General features: G+C 42.3%; 1 protein-coding gene across 1 annotated transcript in view; it reads right to left on the bottom strand.

Moving 5' to 3' along the window:
- Positions 1 to 1651: 1651 nt before the first annotated feature.
- LOC101615005 (oxysterol binding protein) overlaps positions 1652 to 26538 on the bottom strand; it is a 44395-nt gene continuing 19508 nt past the window's right edge. Inside the window, exons 4-14 of the mRNA XM_004667697.2 lie at positions 25315 to 25513; positions 24976 to 25078; positions 24665 to 24719; positions 24179 to 24310; positions 16772 to 17017; positions 16218 to 16338; positions 9403 to 9506; positions 8202 to 8297; positions 7170 to 7351; positions 4143 to 4363; positions 1652 to 4048 (exon numbers count right to left, since the gene is read on the bottom strand). Of these exons, the coding sequence (XP_004667754.2) occupies positions 3906 to 4048; positions 4143 to 4363; positions 7170 to 7351; positions 8202 to 8297; positions 9403 to 9506; positions 16218 to 16338; positions 16772 to 17017; positions 24179 to 24310; positions 24665 to 24719; positions 24976 to 25078; positions 25315 to 25513 (1602 nt within the window). The 3' untranslated portion in view covers positions 1652 to 3905. The remainder of the gene's footprint in view (positions 4049 to 4142; positions 4364 to 7169; positions 7352 to 8201; positions 8298 to 9402; positions 9507 to 16217; positions 16339 to 16771; positions 17018 to 24178; positions 24311 to 24664; positions 24720 to 24975; positions 25079 to 25314; positions 25514 to 26538) is intronic.

Genomic DNA, 26538 nt, shown 5'->3' with positions numbered 1-26538 from the left:
GGTGAAGCTGTCAATGGTGGCTGTAGTTCTCTTGCTGGTCCACGTGATCCTCTACCCTGTGAAATGCTCCTCTGTTGTTCACTGCAGTTCTCCACTTTGAGTTTGGGAAGAGCTCCGGTGAGTGGAAAATCCTCTCACCTGGCTTTTCCTGCGGCTCGAGCCAAGCCTGGCAGCTGTGGCCCCATTGACTTGGTGCTGCCGCTGCCTCTTCTGCATGCCTGTGTGGGCTCTGGATCTCTCCTACTTCTCTGCTGCCGTTTTAATTTCTTATACACGTCACTTTTTAGTAGAAGAGTGTTGTTGCAGTCCGGTTCGCATTGCTGGTAGAAATCACCCAACAAGAGTAGCTTCTGGGAAAAAGAGGTTTATTTTGGCTTACAGGCTCGAGGGGAAGCTTCACGATAGCAGGGGAAAACGACGGCATGAGCAGAGGGTGGACATCACCACCTGCCCAACATAAGATGGACCACAGCAACAGGAGGGTGTGCCAAACACTGGCATGGGGAAACTGGCTATAAAGCCCATAAGCCCACCCCCAACAATACACTCCCTCCAGGAGGCATTAATTCCCAAATCTCCATCAGCTGGGAACCTAGCATTCAGAACACCTAAGTTTATGGGGGACACCTGAATCAAACCACAAGTGTATTTTGCTGTTTTTTTTTTTTTTTTTCTTTTTTGGATTTTTCTCCCCTAAGCTGCTTTGGCGTGGTTCTTACACTGCCATTTTAACCAGAAGTCCAAAACTTATTTTAATTAAAAAAATTTTTGAGGTAGAGTTTCACTGTAGCCCAGGCTGACCTGGAGTTCACTATGCAGTCTTAGGGTGGCCTTGAACTCAATGCGATCTTCCTCCATCTGCCTCCCGAGTGCTGGGATTAAAGGCATGTGCCACCATGGCAGGCCCCCAATTTTTTTTTTTTTTAATCAGAATGAGGGCTGAAGAAATGGTTTAGCAATTAAGGTGCTTGCCTGCAAAGCCTAATGACCCAGTACCCACATAAAGCTAGAATGCACAAAGTAGTACATGCCATGGTGGTGCATATGTCTGGAGTTCCTTTCCAGTGGCTAGTGGCCCTATGCACCCATTCTCTCTCCAATAAACAAATGAAAAAATAAACAAAATGGTACATGCATCCAGAGTGTTTGTAGTGAATGGATGCCTGGCGTGCCCATTCTCTGTTTCTCTTCCCTCTGCTTGCAAATAAATTAAGTATTAAAAAAAAAAAAAAAAAAAAAAAAACAATCCAGGAGTCCCTACATGAAACACCTAAGAATATGAGGATTTTGTTTTTTTCTTCCGGGATGGGGTTTGCTAGGTAAGCCCTCTACCACTAAGCTACAAGCCCAGCCCCTAATTTTTGCCTTCTGAAGGGAAGCAGGCCCAGAAGTAAACACACTCACAATGAAGTCAAGATAGGACCATGACAAATAATCCACTGGGAAGTGGATGGGAGGGGCTGTTCAAACTCTTCTGCTCATGTTAACCAGTGACGGTTAACAGCTGAAATACCAGGATGGATTTCCCTCTTTCAACTTCTTGCCAACACCAGAGCTCCACACTGCTAAGAACAGGGCACCACTGGGCCGATTCTCCTCCCTCAGCCCACCACTTCTTGCTTGCCTTGTGGAAGAAGCAAATCACACAATATAGCTTTTTAAAAATGATTTAATTTAGTAGATTTTTTTTTTTTTGGAAAAAAAGCAATAAGGCAAAAAAACTGAAAATATATATAGTTTTGTTTCATTTTCATGACTTTATTCCATCTTCAGGACTCGGCTTTTTCCACTAGCAGGAATCAGGGATCAAGCTAGAAATGGAGTATACTACAGAGGAAGAAAAGAGGATGAAAGCAGGGATGCTCAATCCAGCTGGGAATCTCCACTGCCCCAAGCTCCCAGAGGACCCTATTTGTATAGGTATCCCTGAAAGCCCTGCATAACCCCTGGCTTGCATTGGGAAAGGGTTCTTAGGAAAGTCCCAGCACTTGCTCCTCTCAAGTTTACCACAGCTAGAAGGGAGAGATGGAGGGAAAGAAATCAAAAGTATTATTTAACCCAGGAAAATCCCATTTCCCTGGAGGGGGCTAGCTTCCTCTGGAATGATATTTTTCCCCAGGACCCACACTGGCTGAGGCTCAACAGTTAAGGAACAAAAACAAAAACACTAACAAAAAGCATACAAGGAAGGCACCTCAATTTGTGATCCTCAACCAAGGGTGGGTTGCACAGGGGCTAGATTTCTCAAAAGGACAATGAAAACAAATACAAAACAAACAAAAATGGAAGCCAGGGAGCACAGGAGCAGTTCCCTGTATGACACATCAGTACTTTCAACCCCATATCCTAAAAAGAAAAGGCTGGGATTTAGCCTGTGTGCTGGCCAGAGCAGAAGCAAGCTGGACATTCTTCCTCCTGATTTTCTACTGACACTCTCCATAACCAAAACAGAAAGAAAAAGGCAAGAAAGAGATTAGGGTTTCATCTTTAAGAGTCAGGTAATTAGGAGAGTAGAGTTCAGATAGCAGTGGGCACCCCAAGATACAAACCCTGGATCAAGTCCCTGTGCAGTAAGTGCTAGATGTAATCCTCTTGGGTTTTAAATCTGCCCCTAAAGGATGGAAAGCAAATGGGTGCCAGTCCATATTAATGTGTCTGCAAGTCCCAGGGAGGCAAGTGATATCAAAACCAAGATTCTTAATGGGAAGGGGGAAAAAATTAGATTTTTCTCTACATATATATAATATACAGATTATTTAACACATTATTCCAGAAGTGGCTCCAGTCCATGGGGCTTCAGAGATGGTGAAAACTTTTGTTCCAGATAAATGTCTCTCAGATTCTGAACTGTATCAGAGTGGTACAGGCAATGTTTTGCTCCAGACTGGGGCACAAACCCACACTGGTATTGTGCCAAGAGGGAGAAGCTAGAAAGGCAATGAAAGGATGGAGTGAGAAGAAATGGGGAAGGTCAAAGTGGCTAACAGTCTTTTCCCACCCTGCCTGAGTTCTCAGAAGTTCTCCACTTGAGGCAGTCCATAATAACCCCTTCATGAAGATAGACCCTCTTACCAACCTCCAAAATGGCCTGCAGTTGTTATCAAACACCGAACAACGGAGGGGTATTTTACTCAAGTGAAGTTAAGCTTCCAAGAACGAAACTCTGAATATTCCAACCCTACAGAAAAAATCTCTCTTGCAGACGTTCCACTATCCTAGTTTTCTACACATGGATGTCCATTAAACAAACCCCATGTGTGAGCAGTTTCATGTTAGGCTTAAGCTCCACTGCACCCATACACACCTCTACTGGTTAAGTCTTAGGTGTTTCTTTTCTTTTTCTTTTTTTTTTTTTTTCTTCGAGGTAGGGTCCTCTCCAGCCCAGACTGGCCTGGAACTCACAGAGATACTCCTACCTCTGGCTCCTAAGTGCTAGGGATAAAGGCATGTGCCACCACACCTGGCTTGTTTCTTTTTAAAGGAACTTTAGAATCAGTTCTTACTCTGAGAAGCACCAAAATGCTCATGAATTACAATCTTATGCAGATCTTGGCTGAGCAGGATACTACAAGGGGTGGGTGAATGACATCATCTTAAATGGGGACAGAGGGAGAAGAGCCAAGAACACTTGACTTTGCAGATGTAGAATAACACTAACTTCCAGCCACTAAACCTCTTCCTTACAAACATAGGTATCTAGCACGTCGATTTCAGCATCAATCAGCTAAGGCAACCAGCCAATCACCACCATGGGTGTCTGCTTCTGGTGATTGATTTGGAAAAAGTGATTGGTTAAGACAGACAAACTTGAGGAAAGCACTTGGTAAGTGTCACAACTGTCAGCTTTCCTGCACATTCTCTGTCCTCTTCTCTGATCAGTCCTCTTCCTTTGAGTTTCTGCGGCTTCAGAAAATATCTGGGCATGAGGTCCAGTCCTGCTTTTCTTTACACTCCCAGTATTCGCCCCTATAAATATGGGTTAACTCCTTGGTAACAGGGTCCTTCTTCCGCTCAAACCACAGTGCCTTATAAGGGTCATGTGGTGTGCCTAAAGGGGAAAAGGGGAAAAAAAAAAAAAGGCAAAATCAGAGCTGGCCCTCTTAACACCTCCATAAATGAAGAAAAGCGGGAAGGCATGTTACCGTCTTCTGTGGCTTTCAGAGCTTCTGCCTCTCTCTTCTTCCTGGAAAGCCTCTGTTTTTCCTCCAGGCGCTGCTTCTCAGCATTTGCTTCATCCCAGCGCCCATTTTCCATCAGTCTCTGATCAGGCCGTAACCGGCTGTCTGTGGGTGCAGTGCCACCTTCCCAGGCATTCAGAGTAAGAGCAAGCTCTGAGAAGTAGTACATGTTCTCTGCATTTTTCCTAAAAGCAGAGTAAGAAAACAGAGGGTGATATCATGACCAAACTTTAGACTTGCAACATGACCTTGTCATCTACAAAGTTCACACTCAAAAATTGCATAATTGCTGGGTGTGGTGGTGCACACATTTAATCCCAGCACTGGGGAGGCAGAGGTAGGAGGATCACTGTGAGTTCGCGGCTACCCTGAGACTATATAGTGAATTCTAGGTCAGCCTGGGCTAGAGTGAGACCCTACCTTGAAAAACAAACAAACAAAATATTACATAATTGGGCTGGAAAGGTGGCTTAGCAGTTAAGGCACTTGCCTGTGAAGCCTAAGGACCCATGTTCGACTCTCCAGGTCCCACATAAGCCAGACACACAAGGTGACACAAGCATCCAAGGTGGCACATGTGTCACCAGGACTACAATACTCAGTCTGTTTCAGAAGTGGAAAAAACCTAGAGCCTTATCAGGAACCCCTGATTTAAGAGAACCAAACTGACTGGGCATGGTGGTGCATGCCTTTAATCCCTCAGTAGACTGAGGTAGGAAAATAGCTGTGAGCCTAGCCAGCCTGAGCGAACAGAGTGAATTCCAGGACAGTAGAGTGAGACCCTACCTCAAAAAAAAAAAAAAAAAAAAAAAAAAAAAAGAGCCAGGTGTGGTGGTGCACACCTTTAATCCCAGCACTTGGGAGGCAGAGGTAGGAGGATCACCATGAGTTCAAGGCCACCCTGAGACTACAGAGTTAATTCCAGGTCAGCCTGGACCAGAGTGAGACCCTACCTCAAAAAACCAAAAAAAAAAAAAAAAAAAAAAAAGAGCAAGGCATGTAAGAACACACTTTTAATCCTAGTATCCAAGAGACAGAGGTAGGAGGATTGCCCTGAGTTGGAGGCCAGCCTAAGCCTAAGACTGAGTTCCAGGTCAGCCTAGACTAGAGTGAGACCCTCCTTGAAAAATCCAAAAAAGGGCTGGAGGGGTGGCTTAGCAGTTAAGGCATTATCCTGCAAAGCCAAAGGACTCAGGTTCAATTCCCTAGGACCCACGTAAGCCAGATGCACAAGGTGACGCATGCATCTGGAGTTCGTCTGCAGTGGCTAGAGGCCCTGGCATGCCCACTCTCTCTCTCTACCTCTAATAAATGAATATAAGTAAATAAAATTTAAAAGATACTTTAAAAAAGGAACTAAACTGGATTACCCCCATTCTTCTGCAGAATCACTCCTTCCAATGGTTAGTAGAGGTTGTCTGTATTCAACAGAATTACCTCCATTCATTAGTAAGAATGAAGCACTCTACTTAATCAAAATTCCTCACTCTGAGCTGGAGAGATGGCTCAGTGCAAGACCTAAAGACCCGGGTTCAATTCCCCAGTACCCATGTAAAAGCCTGGTGCATAAGGTAGAACATGAATCTGGAGTTTGTCTGCATTGGCTAGAGGCCCTGGTGTGCGCATTCTCTATTTGCCTCCCTCAAATAAATATTTTTATTTATTTATTTATTTATTTTGGTTTATCGAGGTAGTTTCACTCTAGTCCAGGCTGAACCTGGAGTTCATTATGTAGTCTCAGGGTGGCCTTGAACTCAGTGATCCTCCTACTTCTGCTTCCTGAGTGCTGGAATTAAAATCACATGCCACCCCACCCAGCCTAATAAAAAAAATATTTAAAAAAATTTCTCATTCCTATTCCCTTTGCTTCCTTTTTCTTTAAATTTTTTTTTTTTTTTTTTTTTGTTAATTTATTTGAGAGACAGACAGAGAGAGAGAAAGAATGGGTGTGCCAGGGCCTCCAGCCTCTGTAAACAAACAACAGAGGCATGCGCTACCTTGTACATCTAGGGAGTTGAACCTGGGTCTTTTGGCTTTAAAGGCAAGTGCCTTAACCGTTAAGCCATTGTTCCAGATCCCCTTTTCTTTTTTGAGGTAAGGTCTCACTCTAGTCCATGCTGACCTGGAACTTACTCTGTAGTTCCAGGCTGGCTTCGAACTCACAGTGATCCTCCTACCTCTGTCACCCAAGGGCTAAAAGGCATGCATCACCATGGCTGGCTCCCTTTGCTTATTTCAAAACTTGTCTCTGGGATAATCTTGGCTATTACTGTTGACTGAATGTATTAGGTAGTGACAGCAGACCTCCATTTTATTTCCTAGTACTATATATTATCTCAGGAACTTGTATGCTGCTCCTGGGCCTGTAAGCTAACTTATTAACAAGTGATAAGCACCATTCTCTTCTGGATGCTTTGAAAAAGTTCTGCTCTAAATTATGGCAAGAATAAGAATGCTGCAGGCTGGAGAGATAGCTTAGTGGTTAAGGCACTTGCCTGCAAAGCCAAAGGACCCAGGTCCAATTTCTCCAGGACCCATGTAAGCCAAACGCACAGGTGGTACATGCACCTGGAGTTCATGTACAGTGGCTAAAGGCCCTGGCACACCCATTCTTGCTCTCTCTCTCTGCCTTTCACTCAAATAATTAAAAAGGAATTTTAAGAGAAAAAATAAGAAAGTATAGAGACTCTTCTAAGTCATAATCCAACCAACCTTTATTTATTTTATTTTATTTTTTAAAAATTTTTATTAGCATTTTCCATGATTATCCAACCAACCTTTAGAAAAGATAAATAATACTTTCACAATGTCATTTGGTTAGGCAGAACTTTCTTAGGACAATCATGTAGTGAAACTTTCTGGCAACCTCTAAAGTCCTGATTTCCCTGGTTCAGTTCCTTACACAATGAGATGGATGCAGGAATACCTACATACTGTTCTACAACTACAGCTAAAACAAAGTTTCCAGAAAGCTCATGCGCTGATACTCACGGTAGGGGGTTCCTCTTCCACAGCATGACCCTGCTTTCTTCTGTCTCATGGCCCCTCTGACGAGCATCACCTCCATTTTCCCCAGGGGCAGGCTGTACTTTGAAACAATCCATTTTCTCATCCCATGTTCCTAGAAGGGCAAAGTGAAGTTTTCCTGATGGATCTGTCACTTCCCCTGTCACCTGCAAGGTAGAGAGAATGGCTTTTGGAGCAGGGCATTCACTATGGGATAGCTTACCTGACCCAAAAATCAGAGTCCTAGAGTCAGTATCACTTAAATCCTGTTATAAACATTATGGGATTACCCAAATAATAGCTGCTGTTATTATTATTATTATCATCATCATTATCCTTTGACATGTCTTGAAATCATTTGAGCCATGATTTGGGGGTTTCATGATCCTTTTGCTCCACAGTCATTTTTGATGCAATGTTGTTAGTAGGAAAAGCATCTGTTTGATAATCAAATTGTCTGTAGTTATATCAAAGACCAACTCCAGATTTTAATCCTCAACTATTCTTTACTGTTCAACAAAAATCTGTAGCATGATATCACTGTGGTGGCAACATATAAAACTTCTTTGAATGCCACAAGGATCCTACTGTCTGTACCTTCTTCCTTCAATTCTTTAATTAATTTTCCCTATGTGTTCTCACTTTTAGTCTCTTTTTACTCTTAACTTTTACTACTTCACTTGTCTTCCAAGCAGAAACTGGTCCCTTTCTTGACAATTTTCTTTATCTCTATTTTTTAAAATCTTCATACTTAGGATATCTTTCTACCTATCTATGTGCATATATGTATGTAGATAGATACATATACACTCCAGCCCAAAAGGATCAGGCCTTCTAAGCATATTCACTAAATGAAAAAAATTCCATTCAAGCTGGGCGTGGTGGCCTGTCTTTAACCCCAACACTCAGGAGGGTGAGATAGGAGGATCACTGTGAATTTCTGGTCAGCCCCAGCTAGAGCAAGACCCTACTTCGAAAAACAAAACAAACAAAAAAATCCATTCAAACAATCCTTACCTTTCTTGCTACATCCCGAGAGAAATAGCTATAAGGAACAAATTTAAGATTGCACTTGTCTCCTGTCTTGTGATTTATAATATCAATTTCGCCAGACTGTAAAGTAAAAAGAATCATGGATTAGTTTTGTGAAAACTAAATATGAATAACTGCTCATTCTACACTTCATATTTTATTCTTACATTCTAGCACTCCTTTGCTTGAAGCTCCAGCCTTAGCCAGATTTAAGGGCACTGAGGAACTCCTTTGTAGCTTTGGTATTTCAGGGTGAGGTTATTACCAAAATGTTTTGTGGGTCACATTGATGTTAGTGGCATGATATGAGCTTTAGAACATACAATGAAATTCATATAATTTATCCTTCCAAACCTATCCCTCACTAGTACCTCTTATGAATTTCTCTACCTAAATCAAAGTACTCACAGTTTCAAGGTTATATATGGCAGGCCTTCCTATAGAGTTCATTCATTTCATTCTTCCCCTTCCTTCTATCTTCTAGATTCCAAAGATTCGAATTCAGTTCCCACATTTACAGTGAAGCCCTTCCTCAGAAAACAGTATTCCCTCTTCTGAAATTATTGTCTTAAGGGGAATCTTATAATTATATATTGTGTTAGCATATATCTTGAATTAGGGTATTCTTTTTTTTTTGAGGTAAGGTCTCATTGTAGCTCAGGCTGACCTGAAATTCACTATGTAGTCTCAGGGTAGCCTTGAACTCACAGAGATCCTTCTACCTCTGCCTCCCAAATGCTGGGATTAAAGGTGTGCACCACCACACCCAGCTAGTGTTTTCTTCTTAGACACCTTTTTATCTACACATTTGTCATATATCTTTTATGGTGCAGTAACTCTTGGAGGGACTTCTGTGATCTATAACCATAGAACCCAGTGCAATGCTTCACAATAACTGTTTCGTGCATAATGAAAAGATTAAGAGTAAGGACCATACTTATTATTTGTCTTATATCCTTCACATTGCCCCACAGAGTTCTAGTAGTTACTGATGTATGGCATTTGGTCACTCATAAATAATTTGTGAATAGAAACTTGGTGACTAGGCCTGAGAGAATTTCCTTGGGAGTAAATGATGACCCAGTAAAAACACTCTGGGATCAGTTCCTATGTCCTAAATACTGCCATGATTACCTGAGAAGGTGTTCTTCTGAACTTCAAAGGCACTTTGGGTACCATTGCTCACCTGATCTATCCACAACTTGCCCACGATAATGTTATGTACTGTTGTGGTAACTTTTTTCCAAGTGTAATGGTGCCCAGTTGCATGAAAAATACAGTGGATGGTACCTAGAAGCAGGCAGGCACACAAATTAAGCCAAAATGTCAGAAAAATATCACCATGCACACTAGAAATAAGAGATTTCCTTCTACTGACTTTACTTTTAAAAGAAAATAATATATCAAAACCGGACTTATATTCTTCCTAAATACAGAAGACATTAATCGATTAGTATTTTCAAAGAAGGGTCTCACTCTAGCACTGGTTGAACTGGCACTCATTCTTTATTCCAGCTGGCGTCAAACTCAACATGTCCAGCTTTTAATTTAATTTTTTAAATTTAATTTTGAGAGAGAAAGAGGCAGATAAAGATGGGCACACCAGGGCCTCTACCAACTGCAAATGAACTCTAGATGCATGTGCTACCTTGTGCATTTAGCTTACGTGGGTACTGGGGAATTTGAACCTGAGTCTTTAGGCTTCACAAACAAATGACTTAACCACTAAGCCATCTCTCCAGCCCTAATTTATTTATTTTTCTGAGGCAGGGTCTCACACTAACCCAGACTGAGCTGGAATTCACTATGGAGTGTCAGGGTGGCCTCAAACTCATGGCAATCCTCCTACTTCTGCCTCTTGTTTTTTTTTTTGTTTGTTTGTTTTTCAAGGTAGGGTCTCACTCTAGCTCAGGCTGACCTGGAATTCACTATGAAGTTTCAGGGTGGCCTTGAACTCACGGTGATCCTCCTACCTCTGCCTCCCAAGTGCTGGAATTAAAGGCGTGCACCACCACACCCGGCCCCTACTTCTGCCTCTTGAGTGCTGGGCTTGGTGATGCACACCTTTAATCCCAGCACTCGGGAGGCAGAGGTAGGAGAATTGCCATGAGTTTGAGGCCACCCTGAGACTCCATAGTGAATTCCAGGTCAGCCTGGGCTAGAGTGAGACCCTACCTTGAAAAACCAAAACAAACAAACAAACAAAAACAAAAGGAGTGGGCCACAACACCTGGCTTTCTTAATTTTTTTTAAAGTATTTATTTATTTGACAGAAAAGGAGGGGGAAGAGAGAGAAGGAATGTCAGGGTCTCCTGCCTCTGCAAACGAACTTCTGATGGAAGCACCGCTTTGTACATCTGGTTACTGGGGAATCAAACTCTGGCCATTAGGCTTTTTGCAGAATTAAGAACTTCAACCGATGAGTCATCTCTCCAATCCCCAATTTTTTTTTTTTTTTTTGATGTAGTGTCTCACTCTAGCCCAGGCTAACCTGGAACACACCTTGTAGTCCCAGGCTGCCCTCAAACTCATTGTAATCTTCCTACCTCTGCCTCCCATGAGCTAGGATTCCACCACACTGACTCTTAACTTGCAATACATTTTAGGTAGAGACATAAATTTTGCAATACCAATTGCATCTGAAACAAAGACAGCCTTGTTGGAGACCATACCCTTAACTTGGAGTCTGCACACACTCTGGGGTGGCTAGCTTATGATAGTATGGCTGGAATGTTTTCAACTTCCTTTGGACTTAGTTTATAGACTTGGGATAACTACCTCCGGGTGGGTAGCAAATATGCTTATTTGCTCAAAAAATACTTGAAATTTAACAGCTACTTTTGAGAGAGAGAGGGGGAGAGAGACAGAGAGACAGGGAGAGGAGGAATGGGTGCTCCAGGGCCTCTAGCCACCTAACAGGTAAATGAATTCCAAGTCAGCCTGGACCAGAGTGAGACCCTACCTCGAACCCCCACCCCCCAAAAAAAAGTGGTACTGGCATAAAAACTAACAGGCAGGGCTGGGGAAATGGCTCAGTGGATAAAGGTACAGCCTACTAGCCCAGGTTCGATTTCGCAGTACCCACATAGAGCCAGATGCACAAAGTGATACATGCGTCTGATGTTGATCTGCAGCAGCAAGAGGCCCTGGCATGCCCATTATCTCTCTCTCCTAGCAAATAAATAAAAAATTTTTTTGAGGCCAGCCCAACAAACTTGCTTTTTTTTAAAATTTATTTTTATTTTTTATATTTTTCGAGGTAGGGTCTTACTGTAGCCCAAGCTAACCTGGAATTCTCTATGTAGCCTCAGGGTGGCCTCAAGCTCACAGCCATTCTCCTACCTCTGCCTCCCCGAGTGCTGGGATTAAAGGCATGCGCCACCACACATGGCCTTGAATTTTTTTTTTTTTTGAGGTAGGTATCACTTTAACTCAGTCTAACCTAGAATTCACTATGTAGTCTCAGGATGGCCTGGCATGTGCTACCATGCCTGGCTTGCCTCTAGCCACAGTAATCAAACTCCAGACGCATGCACAACCTTGAGTGCATGTATGACCTTGCATGCTTGCATTACCTTGTGCATCTGGCTTACATGGTATATGGAGAACCAGACCTGGGTCCTTAGGCTTTGTAGGCATGCGCCTTAACCACTAAGCCATCTCTCCAGCCCAATAAGTATTTAAAAAAAAAAAAAAAAAACACAAGCCAGGAATAGTGCACGCCTTTAATCCCAGCACTCGGGAGGCAGAGGTAGGAGGATTACTGTGAGTTCGGGGTCACCCTGAAAATACAGAAAAACAAAAAACAAAACAAAAAAATTAGCTCAGCATGGTCAGCTGGGTGTGGTGACGCACACCTTTAATCCCAGCATTTGGGAGGCAGAAGTAGGAAGACTGTTGTGAGTTTGAGGCCAGTTTGGGAATGCAAGGTGAATTCCAGGTCAGCCCAGGCTAGAGCAAGACCCTATCTTGAAAAAGAAACAAACAAACAAAAGAGAGAGAGAGAGAATTGGTCAAAGACTCAAATGTTAGCTGGGCGTGGTGGTGCATGCCTTTAATCCCAGCACTCGGGAGGCAGAGGTAGGAGGATCACCATGAGTTCAAGGCCACCTTGAGACTTCATAGTGAATTCCAGGTCAGCCTGGGCTACAGTGAGACCCTACCACGAAACACCAATTAAAAAAAAAAAAAAAAAAGAATACTCAAATGTCAGCCTATAAACTACACTGTCAACTATAAAACTTAATATAGGAGAAAATATTTGGAAATTATATTTCTGACCATGAATAGCCAGAATACATAAAGAGCTTTTAAAACTCAACAAAACCAACTTAGTTTGCAAGTTGGTAAAAGACTTTCTCCAAAGATGCACACATTGTTAAAAAGCACATGAACTCACACTTCATATCAACATCAAAGCAAAACCACAATGAGATACCATCACACAAACATTACTATGGCCACCATCAATAATGAATGAATGAATGAATGAACACAAATTACAAGAATATGGGACAACCATTGCACAGGAATATAAAATAGTCACACTGTGGAAAACTGTATGGTGGGTTCTCATAAAAATTAAAAAATGAAGGCTGGAGAGATGGCTTAGCAGTTAAGGCGTTTGCCTGCAAAGCCAAAGGACCTCGGTTCAATTCCCCAGGACCCATGTAAGCCAGATAGATGCACAAAGTGGCACATGTGTCTGGAGCTCATTTGCAGTGGCTGGAGGCCCTGGGGCACCCATTCTCTCTCCCCCACCACCTCTCTCTCTCTCTCAAATAAATAAATAAAATTAAAAAAAATTAAAAATGAATTACCATGTGACCCAACAATTCCACTTCTGAGTATATACCCAAGTAAAAGTAAGCACCCATTGCAAGAAATATTTGTATACCCATGTTCATAGAAGCATTTACTTGTAATAACTAAACCATGGAAGTAACCCATGTCCAATGATAGGTGGACAAATAAATAAAATGTGAAAATACACACACAGTAGAATATTATTCAGCCTTTAAATAGGAAAACATGACATTTACAAGATGGATGAATTCTGTAAACATATGGTAAGTGAAATAAGCCAGTCCACAAAAAGAAAAATACTATGATTCCACTTGTATATAGTAGTTCTAGGCTCTAGGACAAGGGCAGAATGGATAATTACTATTTAAGGGGTATAGTGTTTGGTTGTACAAAATGAAGTGTGAAGGAGTAAGCTGAATACAATGGTCGCACTATGTCATCATGATGCATTAAGGGCACTGAATTAAAGGTAAAGTGGTTGAGATACTGCATTTTGTTAATGTACCACAATAAAGTATTTGAGGGAGAAAAATAATAGAAAGCAAGCTTAAAGGAAGCCAGAAGGCAAGGATTATGTATTCAAAATAGGGAAGACTATTAAAGGAAGAGTTCTATATCCAGTAAACTGTCACTGAAAGAAGTTAGAGCTAACAAATCTATTAAAAAGAAATCCACAAGTGGGGGGGGGGTCTTGGGAGATGGCACAGTCATTTGAAAGTGCTTGCTTGCAAAGCTGCACGGCCCAGGTTCAATTCTCCAGTACCCACATAAAGTCAGATGCACAAAGAGGGCATGTGTCTAGAGTTCATATACACTGGCAAGTGGCCCTGTCATGCCTGTAATTCTCTCTCACACATAAATAAATATATATATGAAAGGCTAGAAAGATGTGTCAACACTTAGGACGCTTGCCTGAAAAACCTAGTGACTAGGGTTTGACTCCCCGGTACCCATATAAAGCCAGATGCATAGGGTAGCACATTTACCTGGAGTTCATTTTCCCTGACTGGAAGCCCTGGTGCAGGTATGCCCATTCATTTTTTCTCTTTCTCTTCTATCTCTCTGCTTGCAAATAATTAAAAAAAAAAAAAAAAAGAGCTGGGCATGATGACACACTTGGGAAGCAGAGGTAGGAGGAATGTTGTGAGTTCAAGGCCAGCCTAGCCTATAGAGTGAGCTCCAGGTCATCTTGGGCTAGAGTGAGATCCTACCTGGAGGAGAGGGGAACAAAATCAAAACAATAATAAAAAATCAAGCCTGGCTTGGTGGCCCAGGCCTTTAATCTCAGCACTTAGGAGGCAGAGGTAGGAGGATCACTGTGAGTTTGAGGCCAGCCTGAGACTACACAGTGCCAGGTCAGCCGGGGCTAGAGTGGGATTCTATCTTGAAAAACAAAAACAAACAAACAAACAAAAAAAAACCAAAACAACAACAGCAACAAAAGAAATCATTAAGAGAAATTCCTAGGTTAAAATGAATGAAACAATACTAGTCAAATTAATCCACATTAAAAAATAGAAACCAAAGTCTGGAGAGATGGCTTAGTGGTTAAGCGCTTGCCTGTGAAGCCTAAGGACCCCGGTTTGAGACTTGATTCCCCAGGACCCAATGTTAGCCAGATAGCCAGATGCACAAGGGGGCGCATGTGTCTGGAGTTTGTTTGCAGTGACTGGAGGTCCTGGCATGCCCATTCTCTCTCTCTCTGCCTCTTTCTCTCTCTGTCTCTCTCAAATAAATAAATTAATTAAAAAAAAAAAGAAATAGAAACCAAGCCAGCCATGGTAGCACACACCTTTAATCCCAGCACTCAGGAGGATCACCGTGAGTTCAAGGCCACACTGAGACTACAGAGTGAATTGCAGGTCAGCCTGGGCTAGAATGACACCCAACATTGAAAAACAAAACAAAAACAAAACAATAGAAACCACTAAACATAACTTAGTTAGAAAAGATGGTCTTAGCAGTTGTTTTGCTTATAACTCTTTTTTCCCCTGTAAGAGTTATAAAGTATTGGCACAAAGTAACATTATAAAACTATGTTGATGAAAGCTAAAGCGCTTGCCTACAAAACCAAAAGACTCGGGATCAATTAATTCCCCAGTACCCACATAAAGCCAGATGTACAAGGTGGTACACTAGTCTGGAGTTTGTGTGCAGTGACTAGAGGCCCTAGCATGCTCATTCTCTCTCTCTGCCTCTTTCTCTCAAATAAATAAGTAAATAAATAAAATATTTTAAAAAATAAGTAAAATTATGTTGATGAGATCATCATATGGAAAAATATAATTTGCAAGAAAATAAAAGCATAGCTGGGCATGGTGGCACATGCCTTTAATCCCAGGACTTGAGAGGCTGTCAACCTCTCAAAAATGCAAAATAAATAAATAGATAAATAAAAGCACAAACTAGGGGAAATGTGCATAGTTTATATGTGCTATTCTAACACTGTTTGTTAGGATTCCTATTCTCAGGCCTGATCTTTTGACCTTTACAAAAAAACAAAAAAATAACCTGTAGTATAATAAAAATAAAGTTTTATCTTACCAAGGATTCAACCATTACATACATGATACCTAATCTATCAAGTAGGAGAAAGGAGGAGGAGAGAAGTAATGGACAGACTAACCAAGAAACCTAACATGCAGTTTTAAGTGTTCTGTTATACAGATGGAATAGGCTGCTAGAGTGAAGGGGGAAACAAAGCAAGTAATTTTTTTTTTGAGAAAACCAAGGCATACTATTCTAAAGTTGTTCTTGTAAATATAACTAAAGAGACCAGTAAAAAGCTGGGCATGGTGGTGCATACCTTTAATCCCAGCACTTGAGGGGCAGAGGTAGGAGGATCGCCAAGAGTTAGAGGCCACCCTGAGACTACATAGTTAATTTCATATCAGCCTGGACTAGAGTGAAACCCTACCTGGAAAAAAAAAAAAAAAAGAGAGAGAGAGAGAGAGAGGGAGAGAGAGAGAGAAAGAGAGAGAGACAGACAGACACCAGTAAGCTATGGCTAGATGAGACCTTAAGGAGTCCACTGGTCTTCTCACTCATTTGATAGCTGAGAAGTAGAATGACCTGCCCAAAGCTAGCTAATGAAGTTGCGCCTTAATCACAGCTCCATCTCTGGATGCCCGAGCCAGTGTCAGTATCCTCCATAATACCATGCCTTTCATTCCTGAACAAAGATGGTGGCCTTACCGAGGGGCATAATGGAGAGATATTTGCCTCGAAACTTGCTGGTGATTTTGATTTCCTGGCGCAATGTCCAGCCATTTTTGGATTCGGCATGGTGTGCAGCAGCAGGGGGATGATGGCTCACCTTGAAGAAATCAGGTTCAAATTAAGAAATGGTGTGGTGTGGTGCACACCTTTAATCCCAGCACTTGGAAGGCAGAAGTAGGATGATCACTGTGAGTTCAGGGCCACCCTGAATTCTACATAGTGAATTCCAGGTTAGCCTGAGCTAGTGTGAAACCCTACCTTGAAAAACCAAAAAGGAAAAAGAAAAAAAAGGGAGAAGGAAATGATACTGCCTCTTAATTGATGCTGATCACCCACATTTTCCCTTCAGATTTTTAATCCACAACAGTAGATGAATACAGGGCCTCTAGTGTCGTATTCTGAAGGAAAAGAAGGCAGGCTGAGATGAGCACAGACTGGCATTTCCTAAAACATTACACACAGGGCAATCAAAAACAGTAAGTGCCCTATCTTCAGAAAGGAAATGTGTTATGGTCCAGAGGTTCCTTTACCTGCTCACAGAGAGACCGGTACCCATTCTCCTCTAGTCGGTCCAGCTCAAACGTTTCCCCAAGGAGTGGGTTGAATGGCTTGCTGGTTCGGAAGACAGTAGTGGAGTAGGAGGACACGGTGAAAGCTGCAACATAACAGAGCTGTTCTAGAGAGTTCTCACATTTCGCAGCTCTGTCCAACAGCTCATGGTATTCCAGATCTTCAGTAAGACGCTGAAGCATGGACAAGGGCTCATTAAAGTTTACCTGTAAGGAAAAGAACACAAAGAAGCTTGCTCAGGAATCTGTAAGAGAGAGTTTATTTATTTTGCAGGTGGACAAAGAAACACAGAGACATCAAGGTGTTGACGCAAATCACTGGCAAGAGAGAAATAATAGTTCTCAGGTTTGACCTGTAAGACAGCTCACTCTCCTTGATCCATGTCAGTGGATGGCAATTTCACAAAACCGTAAGCTGTTTGAGACGGAGACCACTCTCTTTCTGAACAGCACCACATAGGATTCATATGACAAATGTTGATTGAATACTTATACATACATACATACATATATATATATATTGTTGTTGATGTTGTTTGTTTTTTGAGGTAGGGTCTCACTCTAGCCCAGGCTGACCTGGAATTCACTCTGCAGCCCCAGGCTAGCCTCGAACTCACAGTGATCCTCCTACCTTTGCTTCCGGTGTGCTGGGATTAAAGGCGTGCGCCACCATTATCCAAATTGGCTAAAAATAAAAAATTAAATCTGCCAGGGCACGGTGGTGCATAATCCTAGCACTCAGGAGGTAGAGACAGAGGATCATTGTGAGCTCAAGTCCAGCCTAGAACTATAGAATGAGTTCTAGATCAGCTTGGGCTAGAGTGAGACCCTGCCTCCAAAACAAAACAAAACTGCTAATCTGCTATAAACATATTAGCCTCCCAAGCTAGTACATAAAATTTACTTAGACAGCACGGGAATAGGCCAGGACATCCAGCCACTACAAATGAACTTCAGACACATGCACCTGACTTATGTGGGTTGTAGGGAATTGAACTGGGGTCCTTGGACTTTGCAGGCAAAGGCCTAACTGCTAAGTCATCTTTGCCAGCCCACCACCCACTTTCTGAGCCATGTGCTTATGTTGCTCAGACTGGTCTTGAATTTACAGGTTCAAGGGAAAACTCTTTCCTCTCAGCCTGCTGGACAGCTGGGAATTATAGACATGCCCGACTTCTCTGTTTTTTTTTTTTTTTTTTTTAAACAGTGGGACAATTTTTAAATTTTTTATTTATTTGTGAGCAGAGAGTGAGTACGGGCACGCCAGGGCCTCTTGCTGTTGCAAACCAACTCTAGATGCATGCACCACTGTTTATCTGGCTTTACCTGGGCATTGAATGGGGTTTTGAACCCAGCCATCAGCTTTGCAAGCAAGTGCCTTTAACTGCTGAGCCATTTCTCCAACCCCTTTGTACATTTTTCCAGCCTACTCACTAAACTGAGGTGCATACTATTCTAATATTTGCTATTCAGATTATAAAATCAGAATTGTACCTTTTAACATAAAAACTGTGTTCTAGCCAGGCATGGTGGTACATGCCTTTAATACCCGCACTTGAGAGGCAGAGGTAGGAGGATTGCTGTGAATTCAAGGCCTACCGGAGACTACATAGTGAATTCCATGTCAGCTTGAGCTAGAGTTTCGAAAAACCAAGTAAATAAATAAATAAAAAATAACTCTGTTCTACAGCCAGGCATGGTAGCACACCTTTAATCCTAGCACTTTGGAGACAGAGGTAGGAGGATCCAGGCCATCATGAACACTACATAGTGAGTTCCAGGTCAGTCTGGGCTAGACCTCGAAAAACAAAAACACGCAAAACAAAATATTCTCCAGGGCTAGCTTGGGACAGACAGCACAGCCCTTGTCTCCACACAAATCAAAGCAATGCTGTCCATTTGTTTTATGTGCTGATTTCTCAAATCTGCAGTAATATATCAGGTTAATGTTTTTACCTAAAAATAAATAAAACTTGCTTCACCAAAAAAAAACCCAAAAAACAATATTCCAGAGCCTGTGGCTTTCCTGAGAAATTGAACATGTTCTCCTGAACCAGTTACAGGACAAATTATGGAACATTCCTTGGGAAGTGGATCTACCAAAAAATTTACCGTAACTACCTGAGAGACAAGCTACGAAAGAGGTAAGTATTTTGCAGAATGACAGGCTGGCAAAGCCCTAATCCAGTCTTTTCAAATTACCTCAACCAAATCTCCTGGTAGCAAAATTTCAGGTAACATGAAATAACATTTCCATACATTCAGAAGTATACTGAGTTTAACAATGGTGGCTAGTAGATGCTTCAACATAGTCTGTACCAGAATCCAGAATTGATACATTCTTAATCTACTACTGCTTTTGAAGTACACAGACCTGCCCTCCAACTAATATTCCAGGTACCAGTTTCTCTTAAAGTGCTAAGCTTACACTAGTCATTTTTATCACTCAGAGGCCAAATAGAGAAACAAATGAGTCTGAGTATTTAAAGTGGAAAAAGGGGCTGGAGGGATGGTTTAGTGGTTAAGGCATTGTTTGCTTGCAAAGTCAAAGGACCTGGGTTCAACTCCCCAGGACCCACGTTAGCCAGATGCACAGGAGGGCGCACGCGTCTGGAGTTCCTTTGCAGTGGCTGGAGGCCCAGGCACACCTATTCTCTTAACTCACTCTCCCTCTTCTCTGTCAAATAAATAAAAATATTTAAAGTGGAAAAAAAGCAGAGACTTAGTTATAGCACTTATGGGGAACTGGGCAATAAAAAGCTGACCCAGAGATCAGCAACAGCAGGAAGCACAAGGGAGAAAGAGAACCTGTGCTATCTATGTCCATTCCTCAGAGGAAGAAGCTATAACACTGAGGAGTGTGGGAAGGTTTGTTTAGTAAAAACTAGAGCCACACAGATGCTGCCAGAAAACTCCCCAAGAAAAGAGAAAACCTTTCCCACCAGCTCCATTCTCCTACTGATGTCATACTGGTAGTGCCCAACTAACTCCAGCAGGCATAGAAGCCTAAACACAGCCAGAAGAATCATTTTCCTATGACACAGAACAGGGCCAGCCAATGGTAAGGACTGCACATTCCTGATGGAAAGAAATGCCAATAAAGAACTAATGGTAAAGGAGGACAGAGAGATCTAGACCCAGAAGCTATTTCTAAATAGGAACTACATTTTTGAGAGAGCAATGACCTGCCTTTCCAGTCCACTACTTCCTCTAAAGGTCCCAATGCTCCACAGCAGTCCTCTTTTCAGGTTTCCAAAGCTCCAACTGTTTTAGGTTTCTCCAAGGTGCTTATTCAAGGTCTCTTTTCTAGCTGGGCATAGTGGCTCACACCTTTAATCCCAGCACTCAGGAGGCAGAGGTGGGAGAATCACTGTGAGTTCAAGGCCACCCTGAGACTCCATAGTGAATCCCAGATCAGCCTGGGCTAGAGTGAGACCCTACCTCAAAAACCAAAACCAAAACCAAAAACAAAAAAACAAAAAAAAAAATCAAGGCCTCTTTTCTTATCTGTAGGTCAACCTTTATTTTTCTTTGCAGTGCTAGGGATCGAACCTAGGGCCTGAAACATGCAAGGCACTCTACCAATGAGTTATAACTCCACTTTTATTTTTGGAAATACCATTTGTGTTTTGTGGTGCTAATTTTCAAACCCAGGACTTTGTATATGCAGCTGCCAAGCATTTTTTTTTCTCTCTCCTTCTTTTTATTTTTTATTATTTTTTGTTTTTTAAGGTAGGTTTCTGCTGTAGCCCAGACTGACCTGGAATTTACTATGTAGTCTCAGACTGAACTCATAGGGATCCTTCTATCCCTGCCTCCTGAGTGCTGGGATTAATGGTGTACAATACCTACCACACCTGGCAGAGAGAGAGAAAGGGAGCACTAGGGCCTCTAGCTTCCGCAAATGAATTCTAGATGCACGCACCATTTTGTGCACCTGGCTTTACATGGGTAATGGGGAATCAAACTTGGGCAGTTAGGCTTTTCAGGCAAGTGTTTTAACCACTAAGCCACCTCTCCAGCCTGGTAAACATTTCTTTTCCTTTTTCTGGGGTTTTTCAAGGTAGTGTCTCCTACTATCCCAGGCTGACCTGGAATTCACTATGTAGTCTCAGATTAGTCTTGAACTCAAAATAATCTCCCTCCCTCTGCCTCCTGAGTGCTGGAATTAAAAGCATGTGTCACCATGCCCACCTTTTTTTTATTTTTATTTTTACTATTTTATTTTTATTTGTTTATTAGAGGTGTGTGTGGGGGAGAGAATGGGTGCACCAGGGCCTCAAGCCATTGCAAATAACTCCAGATGCATGTACCACCATGTGCATTTGGTTTATGTGGGTTCTGGAGAATCAAATCTGGGCCCTTAGCCTTTGCAGGCAAGTGCCTTAACCACTAAGCCATCTCTCTAGCCTATCACTTCTTTTCTTAAAAAACTTTTAAAATATTTATTCATTTATGAGCGAGAGAGAGAGAATATGGGCATGCCAGGGTCTCTAGCAATGGCACACAAACTCCAGATGCATGCGCTACCATGCACATCTGGCCTATGTGGGTTCTGGGGAGTCAAACCTGGGTCCTTAGGCTTTGTAGGCAAATACCTTAACCACTAAGTCATCTATCCAGCCCCAGCCCAACATTTCTTTAACAAACAAAATCTGAGTTGGGCATTGGTGGCACATGCATTTAACCCCAGCACTCGGGAGGCACAGATAGGAGGATCACGGAGAATTCAAGGCCACTCAGACTACATAGTGAATTCCAGGTCAGCCTGAGCTAGTGTGAGTTACTACCTTGGGGAAAAAAGAAAAAAAAAAATCTTCTGGGTGTGGTGGTGCATGCCTTTGATTCAGCACTCAGGAGGCAGAGGTAAGAGGATCACAGTGAGTTCAAGGTCAGCCTGAGACTGCATAGTGAATTCCAGGTCAGCCTGAGACTGCATAGTGAATTCCAGGTCAGCCTGAGCTAGAGTGAAACCCTATCTCTAAAAACAAAACAAAACCCAGCATCTTATGTACCTTATTCAGAAAAACCTACTTGTTTTTTAAGACTTAATCAATAACTTCACATGCCTAATAATCTAGCCATGTCAGACAGTGGGCTAAGCATCATGGATACACAGCAATAATATAAAATCCCTGTACATGAGAAACACAGTTTACAAAGAGGCGGCAACCATACATTGGTCCTTATGTGCCAAGATGGTGGGGAGGATACTTTCATAGTTTGCTCTATCAAGTACCTGGCTGTGGACAAAACATGCCATCACCCCATTCCTCAAGTCTTCATTTTCAGTCTCTCGAAACAGCTAACTATGGTCATACAACAGAGATTTAAGAAATTAATGAATTAAGCAATTTCCAAGAACTGTCTTTAAAAGGCACAGCCTGCTCATCTTCTATTTCTACCTTCCAGCTGCCTGCAAAGTGTTCCTGATGGCTCAAGCTGGAACTGCCACTACAAACCCAGCAACTAACGCCACAGGCAGCAGGACCACAGAACACAAGGAAGCCTGAGCCTGACACTGTAGTAAGACATCAACCCAGACTCCAACACAAAGAAGTTAAGCCAACATTTGTCTACAGCAAGGGTTGTCAGTGTTTGTTTTTGTTTTTGTAGAGAGCTAGATGGTATTTAGGTTGTCAGGGCTAAAATCACGTTGATGTTGTAATAAGACAGCAGCTACAGAGAAGATGCAGGTGAGCATTTCTGTTCTAATACAACTTTACTTACCATCATTAAACTCATGAACTATTATACTCCTTTAGATTTTTTTTTTCCTGAACTATTTAAAAAACACACATTCTTAGCTTGTGGGCTACACTGACAGACAGATTTGGCCAAAGGGACTTACTTTGCTGACACCTGGTTCATATTAATGCACCTTAGGCTTATTTGTTTTAACTGAGTATCTTATACCTGTGAAGTACACTGGCACCACAGTGGGCAAATAGGAAGCACCCAGTGAATAAATAACCAAGTAAAACACACTGTCCAGATACAAACAGTGGAGCACAAGGGAGAGAAATCTCACTGACTTTGTGGCCTGGAGAAGGTCCACCAAAAGAGACACTACACTATACCTGAATCACAAAGAGTTTTAGCTATATCACAAGAAAGTGCCCAGGGTTGGTGAACAACTGAAGAAAGTGCAAGAAAAAAGAGAAAGGATGGAGAGATGGCTCAGTGGTTAAGGTGCTTGCCTACAAAGCCCAAGGACCCAGGTTCTATTCCCAAGAACCCACATAAGCCAGATAGATACCCAAGGTGGTACATGTATATGAAGTTTGCAGTGGCTGGAGGTCCTGGTGTACCCAATCTTTCATTCTCACTCAAATATATAAATAAATAAATAAATAAATAAAACACAATAAAGAATAAAAAACAGTATGTGTAAATGTCCTGAGGGAGTACCTGAAAGTAATCCTACAGGGAGAAAGAACCAAGCCCACTAAGACTATGCTCAAAGCAATGACGATCTGGTAGATTTTAAGATAAGGAGTGACAGAATCACAAATGTTAAGATCACTCTGGCATTAGTGCGGACTGGAGAAAAGCATGGATGAAGGCAACCCCATCCTTTTTGCGTGTTTGCCTCATTTCCCAAGCAGCCCTCAAGCTTACTTGGCAGCCAACACTGAAGTCCTGATTCTCCAGCTTCCAGGATTACAGGCTCGCCTCACTACACTCAGCTCCAAACCCTATCTTTACCATAGCAATGGTCCTCTTCTTTATGACCATTTGGTTTTTGCTTCTGACACTTCCTAAACCTGTTAGCATTTCTCCTGACACTACAATAGAAAAAAAATATTATCTTTTCCCTAAACTCAAACTTAGCTCAGGTTGGCCTGGAACTCACTTTTAAAAAAAATGTTATTTTTATTTTTTTGAGGTAGGGTTTCATTCTAGTCCAGACTTACCTGGAATTCACTATGTAGTCTCAGAGTGGCCTTGAACTCAGTGATCCTCTTACCTCTGCCTCCCAAGTGCTGGGATTAAAGGTGTGCACCACCACACCCAGCTCTCGTACTCAGTTTTAGTTCAGAGGGCTCTCAACCTCCTGACATTGCTCCTGCCTTGTCCCGAGTGCTGGCATTAACAGGCATGAGCCACCACACCCAGCTACTACAGATACTTCTTCAAAACAGAACCCATACTGTGTTTACCTTTGCATACCTCAGCCCATCTAGCACAGGCATTTGCTCATAAATGTTATTAGATATAAGCAACTGATTCTAGATGATCTGGGAATAACCAGATCTAGAGTCCAAACCAAGCCAGCTGACTTAAAGGAATGGTTTTTGACTGTAAGGGTAACAAAGACCAAATCCAAAACTGCAACCCAAGTGGGTGAGGCTGAGTGGACCTCACCGGCATGGGAATCTTCGAGAGTTCTTTTCCAATGCAGTTCTTCATGATGCTCCACAAGTTGAGGCTATAGTTTGGCTTATATGGTATCCTGGTTCTCTTTTCCTTCTTGGTCTCCTCCAGCTGATGTTTATACTGACAGCAAAAAACAAGGACATTCAATCACCCACAAAGAATAGATAATCTACTATTTATACCCTTCCCTTTCCCATGTGAAAAAAGAAATCAGGTAGGGTGTGCTAGCATTTGTCATTAATCTCAGCAGAGTAGGAGGATCACTGTGAGTTCAAGGCCACCCTGAGACTACATAGTGAATTCCAGGTCAGTCTGGGCTAGAGCGAGATTCTACCTCAAAAAACCAAAACCCCAAAACAAACAAACAAACAAAAACAAAAACAAACAAACAACAGTTATTTTCTGTTTCTCTCACATATAGATCCTTGGGAATTCATACCCCTAGTTCCTTGACAATGTCCATGTAGAAATTACCTGTTCATCAAGGCTAATATCACTGCTGGCTCCACTGATGTTGCTGCCGGTGCGCCTGCATGGATGGGAAATATGGGAAGATTAGAACAAAGACCAGAAGCAAACTTTAGTCCTGCATAGTTCTTTACAAAGCACAGAGCAGGTAGGGACACTGATGGGATCAGAAGGTAACAATGGGAATAGCTATGAATTTTCCTTTTACTAACAAAAAGAGGCCACATTTTAGTAAACATATGATAGTCTCACTGAAAAGTTTCTAACTTCATCATAATAAATGTGTTCATTTTCCTCAGCAGTCAAGGATAACTTACTTGTGGCCCAAATTTTCAGGCATGGTGATGATCTCTGGTGCATCAAAAAACTCATTCTCATCATCTTCATCACTCATGTCCCCTTTGCTAGGGCAGCACTGATCTATAAGGAGAAAGCCTCATTTGTTTTCTTGGTTATCTTTACCAAACACCCAGGTCCAGTAGATTCTTTCAAATACTAACCTTAAGGTAGAGAGCAGAGGACAAGCCAAAAGAATCAATAGCTTCAACTACATTTCATATCAGTCATTTATTGTGGAGAATGTAGAATTCTTCTATCAACTGCAGAAAAGTACCTGGCTCATAATGGGACAAACCAGGTAAGAACTATGGTCTTACCTTTACCAGAACCAGCACTGCCTGGAGTGTTGGCCGGAAGCACCGTAGCTCCCCGGAAGGCCCTCTCCAGGTGATTGTGCTGCTTCGCCAGCTGTTCCAGGGTCTCTTCCAGTCGGATACGTTGGTCTCTTTCATACTGTAGTGACTTCTGCCACTTTTTACTATGGGTCTGGGCTAACATGAGGAAATCTCTGCAGGCCTGAAAGGGAATAGAAGATCATATGGGGTAGTTTGCTTCAGTTGTCTCCATAAACTTAGGTGTTCTGAATGCTAAGGTTCCCAGCTGATGGAGATTTGGGAATTAGTACCTCTAGGAGGCAGTGTATTGTTGGGGGTGGGCTTATGGGTATTATAGCCAGTGTCCCTTTGTCAGTGTTTGGCACACTCTCCTATTGCTATTATCCACCTGATGTTAGCAAGGGGGTGATGTCCACCCTCTGCTCATGTCATTTTCTCCTGCCATCATGGAGCTTCCCCTCGAGTCTATAAGCCAAAAGAAACCTTTTTTTCCACAAGCTGCTCTTGGTTGGGTGATTTCTGCCAGCAATGCGAACCTAACTGCAACAGTAAAGTTGGTACCACATGAGTGACGTCATTTGCTGTTAGACACCTGACTGTGTGGCTTTGCCCTTTTGATTTTCAAGAGGAATGTGGATGAATTTGAAACCTTGGCCTAAGAGACACCTTGCAGCTTGATGGATTATTCTGGTCAGTGTTTCAAGACCTGAATCCAGTAAGAACTGAATCCAGTATGGACTGTGAGGTGTGGCTTATGAGGGTGAAAAGGAGCTTCGTCTGGACTGAGCTAGAAGAGTTTGTGTGAGAGGCTTGCTATTATGCCCCTGTCCTGAGAACATGTGCAGAGTTGCAGTATGTAGAAATGGACTGGTGTGTGTAAAGGGATATGGCACAGAAAGAAATCTCTGGGCCAAAACTTCTGCCTGTTCAGCAGCAATTGTATGAGATTACAACCATTGAGATTTGGCCAGTTGAACTGCATTGACATAAAGAATGCAGTCTTTTGAAGGGGCTTGAATGCTGAAGGAGTGTCCTGTTCTTCAAAGTCTGCTTTATTCCCCCCTGGATTAACAAATTGGCACCCCCACCTGGTATTATGGAGTTTAAAAGATGCAGGAAAGAGAGGACCATTGAATTTGCAATGCGGTCTTGTGTTATGGAAATGGCCATGGGCAGAGTGAAGCAGGTTTGCTGGATGCATGCATG

The sequence above is a fragment of the Jaculus jaculus genome, chromosome 1 (genome assembly GCF_020740685.1).
Source record: "Jaculus jaculus isolate mJacJac1 chromosome 1, mJacJac1.mat.Y.cur, whole genome shotgun sequence".
NCBI lineage: Eukaryota > Metazoa > Chordata > Mammalia > Rodentia > Dipodidae > Jaculus > Jaculus jaculus.
Note: the sequence above shows the minus strand (reverse complement) of the source record. Positions and strands in the feature narration are given on the sequence as shown.